Genomic DNA, 10,000 nt, shown 5'->3' with positions numbered 1-10,000 from the left:
GGAGACCCACATGGGAGCCCTCAGATTGTCAGTTCAAGTCTGTGCTACTTAGTTACATATTATATATCCTCTGTTGCTGGTACATAAGTGGTGCAGGCTCAAACAATGTCATTGGTGCCCCATGTTGGCCTCTAATATTTAGAGAAATGTAGATGATCTAGAGGGATAAAACATTTTGTATGTGCTGGGGTGGTGCCCGTCACACGAGGTGTCACTCAAGAACGGGGGGACACTGAGGAAGGGGTCTTGCAAACTCCAGAGGGGGTAGGTGATAGAAATCAAGAAAACTATAAAATAATACCAAAGTGCCAACATAAATCATGAAAATCTGAAGGAAATCATAGAACAATAAACTTTAAAATTGGATGTTAAGAAGGAATGAAAATATAGCAGAGCTGAAGTTCTATTGTCAGCAATTAGACAGTGAGGGAATGCCTAGAAATGTCATTTAACGATCCAGATTAGGCACACCCATAGACTCTGTCTGCCAATATATATATAAATGGGACGGGAACACTTATATGAATACTTGGAGGGGCAATGCATACTTCCGAGGATAAAAGGGAAACCAATCAGGAAACTGGATTAATAAAGTACAGAACAAGAATGAAATAACAAGCAATTACCATAAGTCAGGACAGATAATCTGTGCTTCAGGTCTTCCATGAGACCACTTCCTGCACCTAATTGGATGCAGTGAAACCTGAAACACATTCATTTGCCATCCCTTTAAATTATGGCAATTATCAGGCTTCACCAATTTGAAGTGTCTCTAAACAAGTGGGAACAATTTTTGAAAACATATTTGAAATACAATGTCTTATATAAGCAGTACTAAGAGGGATAATAAATGATAACAGATGTCAAGTTAATTACCAAAAAAATAACTGTCAGATTGTTTATGTCCTCTGACTGGACAGAAGATGGTTTCAACCTGAGGTGGCAGTAGTTAAATGTTGACTTCCTGACAAAACTAAGAGAGATAATTAAAAGAATAAATAGAAGTTAAAACATGAAATATATATATATACATAATAGCAAATGCATACTGTATAATACATAAATAATGTACATTCACCATAGTGCCAATGCCAGACATATACCATGTGCTTGCACAGAACTAGTCTTGACTGCATGAGATATTTTTGACAGAATGTCATCCCTAATGTATAATAACTTTCAGTACTTCACTGATGTCCTGAAGCCAACTTAAGTGGACAAAAATAAAAAGGTAGACTGAGGCAGTTAAGGATATCAAACCAACTGATGGCTGAAGTTGTGGGTGCAGGTGAGGGCTGGAGATGGGAGGATTAGATGGACTCACAGCGCATACTAAGAGCTGTGACACCATAGAAAGTCAAGAGTGGCAGGTGGCCCCGAGCTACACTATTCGATGTTTCTACCATATGAAATTGAGCCGTTTTGAAGGACATCCAAGGTTATGGCATAATATTTCCAAGAGCTCTACACATAATGATTGTACGTGCCTCTACAGGAGGGTGACCATCTGCCAGTCTATCCTAGAATCATTTTCAGAAAAGGGATGTCAAAAGGACACCCACTAATTAGAATGTACTTAGACAACGTCTAAACAACACTAAAAGAAATGTACACCATCGTTACCAAGACATGTAACAAGTGAAAATCAACAACAGCTCTCTACTTATTCGATATTTTCTGGCAATCACTCTAAGGAGTGGGGGGTCCTGCCTCCTGGTGACAGCATGACTGGCAGGCAGGTCCTGATGCCACATAGGGTAAGCTGAGGTCAGCAGCAGTGTGGCCAGGAGGAGGCAGCCACAAGCCACAGACATAAGAAAGCAAAACATGAAGCACAGTGGGTCATCATATTGCCTTTTACTATGCCAGTATAAACAGCAAAAGTTGTCCTTATGAAGAGTATAAAATGGCCATACAAAGTCTCCTCAAACTGTCTATGCTCCTGGAATGTCTTACAGCATACATATTTATTCATATATACTAATCTTTTGTCAAAAAAGAATCCTATAAGATAATTAGAAATATCTTTTTCTTTATTCAAAAAAATAAGCTACACTGACAGTCAAATGTGCAGGTCTGCCTGTGTTGATAACAGTGGTAGATAATGAAACCCCCACTAGTTTCCTGAACAACCCATGAGGAAGCGAGACTGAGAGCAATGAACATGACTGGGTGAGGGGTGGGCGAGGGTGGCCACTCAGTACACTCACTCACAAGTGAGAGGTTAAAAGTTCTTATCTTTACCTAAGAAGACAACCAACCGCCAAGTAGATATTTGAAGGACAACCTTAAGTCTTTGGATAAGAAAATAGACTGTTGAACCATGCTGATTTGGTAACTACTACTTTCCATAACTGATAGCAAGATATCACATGCCATTAATATGCCCCTGTAAAAGAAACATTCCCCTGGCTCACCCCTACACTGCCTGCAAACTGCCATTCTGTGCTGATTACTCACTGCATTTACCAATAATGCCAATGCTAATGTAGACTGATGGAAACCATTTCTGTTCTTTATTACTGAAATTTCTCTTTGAACTTGTGCACATTTCTGAAAACCGAGATGGCATATTCACAATTATTTTTGGAGATGGCCATGATTTAAATTTTAAGGAAAAACTTTAAAGAACTGTGCCTATTATGATATAATCAAACTGTTTCTTTGTTTTTACAATGGAAAAGCAACACTTCTCAAGGTCTCTACTAAATAAGCAGGAGGGATGCAATTAAGAGCATAGGAACTGTCTCAGTAATGTCCATGATGCTTACAGATAGCCACAGAAGGTTTACTTTTCTTCAAAGTCAATTTTGAGCACCTGGGGTTATGTAAGCAGGAGTAGATTGACGACAGGTGAGTCTCAGAGGCTTGGGAAGTGGCTGGCTCTCAGAAGAAACTCCTGTGCTCATTCTAGTTACCAGATATCAAATACTATTGCTGGGGCTTGAAGGACAAAAATCACAGTTGCTTCAATCCTACAAAGTTTCCCACAATTGTATTTAAGGAAGGACTAACTCTGAATATCTGTCATCTTCTGCAAGCCAACCTTATAACATGAGAGATACCACCCTCGCCAAAGAGATCAAAGGTGCTATGCGAAGGACTGCCTAGCAGAGGCTCAGTGGTGAGACGTAACCACTTCCTACATTTCTAAGCTTAAGAACACAAACATTATGATTTAAAGAGTACCTTGGAGCAGACACCACTATAGTAAGCCTATTGACTATTAATTGACTAGCAACATTATTTGGCACTGAATATGTTAACTATTAAATGTGATACACAACTATACACACATAAAGAGAATGATTCCTTTCATTAAATCTTAAAAGATATATGAATTAGATTCTAAAATAACAAAATCTCTTGAAAAGATATATTCAGTGCTTTAACATTGGAGAATCCTTACATGAATCTTATTTTTTCTATTTATCATTCCACCAAAAATATAAACATGTCTACATCATCCAGGGAATAAAGTTAGTGGTTAGAGAACAGACTGGCAACAAAAGTGGAATGTATGAAGTTGGTATGGAGTCCAACATTCATTTTTTTTCTTTTTTTTTTCCTTTCATTTTTTTTTTTTTTTTTTTTTTTTTTTGAAGTGGTTTACATTTTCCTTGGACAATCATCAACCACCTTGGGCTCTACAAAAAGTAGGGTGCATTTCAATTTGCCAACTTTCAACTGTAACAAGTCTGTTTAATTTTTTTCTGTTATGAGAATATGAACTCCAAATAATGAGAGCTGACTATTACCAATAAAAGGATAATCAATAACATCTCTTATCACATGACAAAAACATAAAATACTGTTCTCTTCCCACTTTTCAGCAACAACAGTAATAGTAGATGGAAGATGGTCATGTCTTTAGTATATTTTTCAGTATAAAAACATTATAACTGCTTATCAAACTTGCTGCCAGGTTGTCATACTAAGCATTCTTCACTTGTGACTTCCTTTCATTCTAATAAATCAAAAGTCATCATATACTATAAATTCATTTCCTAAACATACAGCAAAACTCCACAAGTATTGATTGCCTTACACATAAATATGTACAAGCAACAACTCCAATATAGCAACAATGAGACTTTTTCATACCCGCAGAAAATATCATTCGGTATTTATCCCAAGTCTTGTACCTAAAAGTTAAGAGTTCTGTACTCAAGCAGGAGCAGTGTTCAAGTAGTCAACTCTTGTGTTCTCTCTAAGAAGTTAAATGATTTGAGTTCCTATGATGAACAAATGACAGGAGCTAAGCCTTCCAAAGCGTAGGACAAATAAGTCTGGGACCTTAACAACTTAGTCACAACACAATGAAATAGCTAAAGCTGTCACTGCTGCATTTATCAGAACAACCTTCTCTCACTCGAGCTCTAAATGCAGGAGCACCACTTGAATGTTTATATTCTTTGTATAATGATAATACTATTCACCATTTGAGATTCACATCTTACAGCATATAAAATGCTGAAACAATCTCAAACTTTATTGTACACTTTTTTCATCTGAAACTAATAGTAAAGAAGCTATTTGGTTGTGGCCACACGAGGAACTCCCGTGAACATCGCCGCAATGGAAGCGTTTCAGTTGTGATCAGCAAAGATCACCAACAAATGATGGGCATCAGGATCAAGCTAAAGTGATCCTAAATGTTTTGGCTACATGAAGCTGTTCCTAAATCCTATCACTGAAGGTTATGGAATTCAAAGAAAAATTAAATGTTATCAGTGACATGCTAAAGGATAAGAAGTGTGCAAGGAGGACTTCACGGCGTGTGAGCAGCAGGATGTTATTAGTTTGAAGGGAGGGTTCTAAGCTGACTTGCGAGCGGCACGCTGTTAGTAGGTAGCTGTTACGGAGTCAGGAGAGGAGAGGCAGCTGTTAGTGGTGAAGCCTGCTGATCATGGGGAACAGCAGTGCCTCAGTAATGAAGAGTCTTGGTAGAACCTGTGTCTTTTTTGCTACTCATGTAGATGTTGCCACCATACTCCTCGTAGACCAGGAAGTGATCCTCTCGGCCACTGGGCTTTCCTGCACGAGGCAGTGTTAGTGACTCTCCTCGCTGACCAGCACCTCCGGCACCTGCACCAAAGGTGCTGCCTGCACCTGGGGCAAAGGCATCACGGGGCTTCCACACTGGGGAACCTGAAATAACCATAAGGATTTCGTTATAATCACAAGAGAAATGTGAAACAATGTGCAACATATCTCTGATACTTTAAATTTTTCTAAGGAATAGGTGTGACTTGCATGTTAAATGTAAATTTAAAGTTCTGAGTTTATTCTAAAAATATGCTAGTGTTTCACTTAATACCAAATCTCAAAATTGGGCATATGGTATTTTATATTTTCAAACCATGCAGCATATGTTACAAAACAAAGAAAAAAAGAAATGGAACAGCAATGTATATATATTTCATGGGTATGACTTTCGTGCTCTAAATATATAACAAAGTATAATGAATACGCATATCAAGCTTGTATCATTTACTGTCAATGCAAGTAAGATTAATACTAACTAAAATGATATATTGAGGGCAGAGAAAGATAACCCTTACACATGCAGAGCCTCCATACCTACTACAGCAGCAGCTAGTACACAGGCAGTGCTGCCTGAGGCTTTTCCACTTGCATTAATGCTCAAAAACAGATAAACTGGGTTATGATAATACTGCTGATGTACATGTTTCCGGTTCAGATTATATCCACACTGTGATACAACTATGATCAAGAAACAACTGGGCAAACATCCTAGTTACATTAATTTATTCAGGCAAACAAACAGGCTTGATATTACTTGTGGAACAAAAGGGGGTCATGCAAAATTACTTGAGTCAGCTATGCCATTATGGATACAAATATAATAAAGAAGATTTAAAATACAAAACACTTATATATGCTTGTATATGTGTATATGTGCCAACTAATGTATAAGACAGACTGACAATAATAATTACAGGTGTTAATCTGTATAGATGAATGTATGTATGTATGTATGTATGTATGTATGTATGTATGTATGTATGTATGTATGCATGTATGTACGTATATATGTATGTATGTATGTATGTATGTATGTATGTATGTATGTATGTATGTATGTATGTATGTGTATATATATATATATATATATATATATATATATATATATATATATATATATATACACATATATATATATGTATTCATGCATGTGTGTGATTGCCTGTACACAACATACAACATATATAAGTATTAATTTAATAAAGTTTTATTTATATGTATTGATAATGATATTTATGTAAGGAATAAGAATGGTGAAAATATAAAATCCCTTACATTTAACCCTCAGCTACCATTTCTAGTCAACAGCTAATAACGTTCTCCCATCTGATACTTTTGAGACCAAAGAAACTCAAACTAATGTACAGGATGTGAAATGACAGTGACTAGCTAGGTTTGGTGTGATTGGAACTCCAGTCATACACAGCATTTGTCATTGGAGAGAATCATGAAGTAAAAAAAAAAAAAGTAAAGAATATCAAATCAAAAAATAAAAAAGATTTTGGGTTACACTGACCTTGGGTAATATTAATACTGTACACACAAATACATAAAAAACTCATATATTGTGGTATAATCACTGACACAACTACAACACTTAAGAATATAGTATATCATTATAGCCAACAAAACTCCTAATCATCACAGATTCACAGTTAAACAAATGATTACTACTGCTTACTATACTTTAAACTTCACTTTGGAAAACAGAGAAAACAAGAATATCTATTCATTATAAACACATATTTTAGTTTGTTATCTTTTTTTGTCTAAAACATAACAGAAGCACAGATAAATGCAATATGCACTGCAATAATTTTTTTCCTTTTTTTTTTTTTTTTTTTTTTTTTACTTTACCATCATATATCTACACCAGCAATTCACTACCAGGGATCATGCACACTTCAATGGGGGTTTGCTTACCAACACTCTTAGCCGGTTGGTACTGGGATGGCTGGTTGCTGGCCTGGATAAGCTTGGCCATGGAGCCAGTGGAGCCCGTTGAGAGCGTCGAGGTGGTGGACAGCGAGAGGTGGTTGGGGGTCCGGCCTAGGGTCGCCTTTTTCTTCTCTATGACCTCCTCCTCGCCCTCCGATCGCGTTCCCACTTCGTCCTTGCCGCCGTCGCTCTTGGTGGTGGAGTCACTGAGTTCGTCTGGTGGTGGGAGAGGACGCGTAGTGAGCTGTAGACCGCAGGTGATTTCCTTCAGGTTAACACTGTTCTTCTTGAATATTTTTTTCACACACAGTATGTTACAACGGCCTTGAGCTCACTTGAGTCACGGGTCATAATGTCATATTCCCTCCCTGACCCCCACCCTCACTGGTGCCGCCTGGGAGAGGCTGGCGGGCGGGACTCACCCATGCCGTCCGACACGGTCTTGCTACGTGTTTGGAAGTTGGACTGGTCATGCCCAATCTGCGTCTCAGGCACATTATCGTAGCTCTCCAAGTTGTCATAGTCTATGTTACCTGCTGAGTGCCGTTGCAGGGTGGCTGACTGAACTCTGTGGGAGGAAAGGGCCACTCAGGGCACTGTTGACAGACCCTTGTGTAGGGATGGCCATTCTATGGCACCATGAATCATGTGAAGGAAGCCACTCTGAACTGAACATAATTTGTGTATTGGAGGCCATTCCAGTGCATCATGATTCATTTGAAGAAACTCTCCTATACTACTTAAGGCTCTTCAACTTAAACTTCTATTTCCTGCCATGTATTAACTTCACTGAATCAAGTAAATCAAATGCACATTCATATGCAACTACAGCAATTTAAGAACTACATTACTTCATATTTATAATCTACATATGTAAGAACTATTGCTCCATAGTTCTCATATGAATATGCTGATGACAATTTACTGGCTTCTTCAAACTTAAATTTTCAAGTTACTTTTACAAGACATAAAATATATACAACAAATTCACAATTTCAGGGGGCATACTTTTAGCAGCATCAGTGAAATCAGCAAATAATTACTGAACATGAAAATAACTGAATACTGTCTACTTCTACATAACTGTTTACACAACTAAAAACTTGATAATCCAGAATGAAGTTGCCAAAGTTATGAATGTTAACCCTACATTTTAATTTCCATATATGCATTTATTGACTGCTCACTAGCACATTTGTTAATTTCTGAGCTAAAAAAAAAAAAAAAACTGCTTAGTATTTATGATGATACACAGAAACTGACTGTTGATACTATGTCTGCAGTGACTATCACAAAATCATGAATACAGAGTCAAACTCCAAATGTACACAGAACAAATGAAGGATCTTAGATGTGAATACATTTATGCAGACACAACAAAAACAAAAAACAAATGTTAGACTGACGTGGGTGCTTTTTTCTTTGGCACAGAGCGAGATGGTTGCAGGGTGTTAGTGTTTCCCTTATTAGATATATTGGATGAAGATGAAGATGGCTTGTTTGCTGGGATGTTCATGTTGCGAACTGACTCTCTGATGATCTGTCGAATAGTTTTCAAGAAAGCGTTGCGGAATTCTGATGTGCTGTAGGGATTAAAACAGAAAAAAATAATTATTTTTTCATGTATATACCATAATTCTGCAACTATCTTTGATTATAAGTTTTACATTTAAGAAAGGGGGGAACATTTGCAAAATTTTAACCAGTATATGAAACTAAAACCACAGCCACATCAGGTGTCTATTGAAACCCTAAAATGACATTATTTCTCACCTATTTGACAAGTGGTAAACCTTCTCAGACCGCCTCTGGAGCTGGCTCTTGAGATGAATAAGCTCCCAGAGGAAGTGAGAGTCCATGTCCTTCATGGAGGAGGCACGGACTTGAACCTCAGTCACTGGGATCAACACCTGATACCTTATTATTTCTACTTCTGAAGAACTATTTTTGCCTGGGACTCCCTGTGAAGAGAAGCAAATGATGTTTTGATAAGGCCTTTTTCAATGTAGCAGCATTTATGTACACAACTTCCAAAGAACAAGATATTCAGATATGTCATTATATACAATATTCACAATATTATGACAGATATATTTCACAAAACAGAAAAAATCTCCAGTTTCACTTACAACAGCACTAACCATCAACTTTTTCTTTTGTCTTAGTCTTTCTTTGCACAAGAAGACTACAGCCGTTTTAAAGACAAAGCACATGGCATGGAGTTCCAGCCCCTTCTTTATTTTGCCAAGGAAGTCAGAAATGTTGAGCCACTCCACTCCTCCATAGTACAGAAGATCCCCAGGAGAGAGGTCGATGGGCTGTGGGAGGTGTGGATCACGTGAGATCCTAGGGTCCTATATTGAATATAAACAGCGTAAATATCCTTTCAAAGAATTAGTTTGGGGACCTAAAATCGGCATATCAATAAAAGTGTGTTGTTGGATGGAATACCTACAATACATAGTAATTTCCATATCGCACATAAAATCATCATGTTGCTTTCCACAGACAAAATCAACAGGTTTTCACTTACTTGTTTGCAAGACTTTTGGTGCTGACGGAACAAGTGATCAAATATTGCACCATATTCCTCATGGATCCGTTGCATCTCGTTGATGTGCTCGGCTACCTTCTCCATTACTTTCAGAGCCTCTGTTGCCACAAACAAGGTGTATAATGAAACCCACCAGCTTGGAATAATCTTTTCTCCATGAACAGTTTTCATTGGAGTGCCAGGATGTACAGAGGAGAAGGTATTGTGGGATTTTGTGTATGGAAGGGGAAACAAATAGCAAAAAAGATATGGTGGACTGACAGATAAACAGTGTGGGGAGGGAGGAGAATGCAAGAAGGAAAGAAAACAAAGCGAAAGAGTGACAGAAGAGTGACAGACTAGAGAGAGAGAGAGAGAGAGAGAGAGAGAGAGAGAGAGAGAGAGAGAGAGAGAGAGAGAGAGAGAGAGAAAGGGAGAAAGGGAGAAGAGAGAGAGAGGAGAGAGAGAGAGAGAGAGAGA

General features: G+C 37.8%; 1 protein-coding gene across 1 annotated transcript in view; it reads right to left on the bottom strand.

The window, feature by feature from the left end:
- LOC125026198 (protein still life, isoforms C/SIF type 2-like) overlaps nucleotides 1–10,000 on the bottom strand; it is a 132,530-nt gene that overhangs the window by 8,067 nt on the left and 114,463 nt on the right. The window contains exons 18-24 of the mRNA XM_047614501.1: nucleotides 9,521–9,639; nucleotides 9,117–9,305; nucleotides 8,761–8,948; nucleotides 8,394–8,570; nucleotides 7,410–7,555; nucleotides 6,973–7,203; nucleotides 4,954–5,151 (exon numbers count right to left, since the gene is read on the bottom strand). Coding sequence (XP_047470457.1) covers nucleotides 4,954–5,151; nucleotides 6,973–7,203; nucleotides 7,410–7,555; nucleotides 8,394–8,570; nucleotides 8,761–8,948; nucleotides 9,117–9,305; nucleotides 9,521–9,639 — 1,248 coding nt within the window. The remainder of the gene's footprint in view (nucleotides 1–4,953; nucleotides 5,152–6,972; nucleotides 7,204–7,409; nucleotides 7,556–8,393; nucleotides 8,571–8,760; nucleotides 8,949–9,116; nucleotides 9,306–9,520; nucleotides 9,640–10,000) is intronic.

Source organism: Penaeus chinensis, chromosome 6 (assembly GCF_019202785.1).
Source record: "Penaeus chinensis breed Huanghai No. 1 chromosome 6, ASM1920278v2, whole genome shotgun sequence".
Taxonomy (NCBI): domain Eukaryota; kingdom Metazoa; phylum Arthropoda; class Malacostraca; order Decapoda; family Penaeidae; genus Penaeus; species Penaeus chinensis.
Note: the sequence above shows the minus strand (reverse complement) of the source record. Positions and strands in the feature narration are given on the sequence as shown.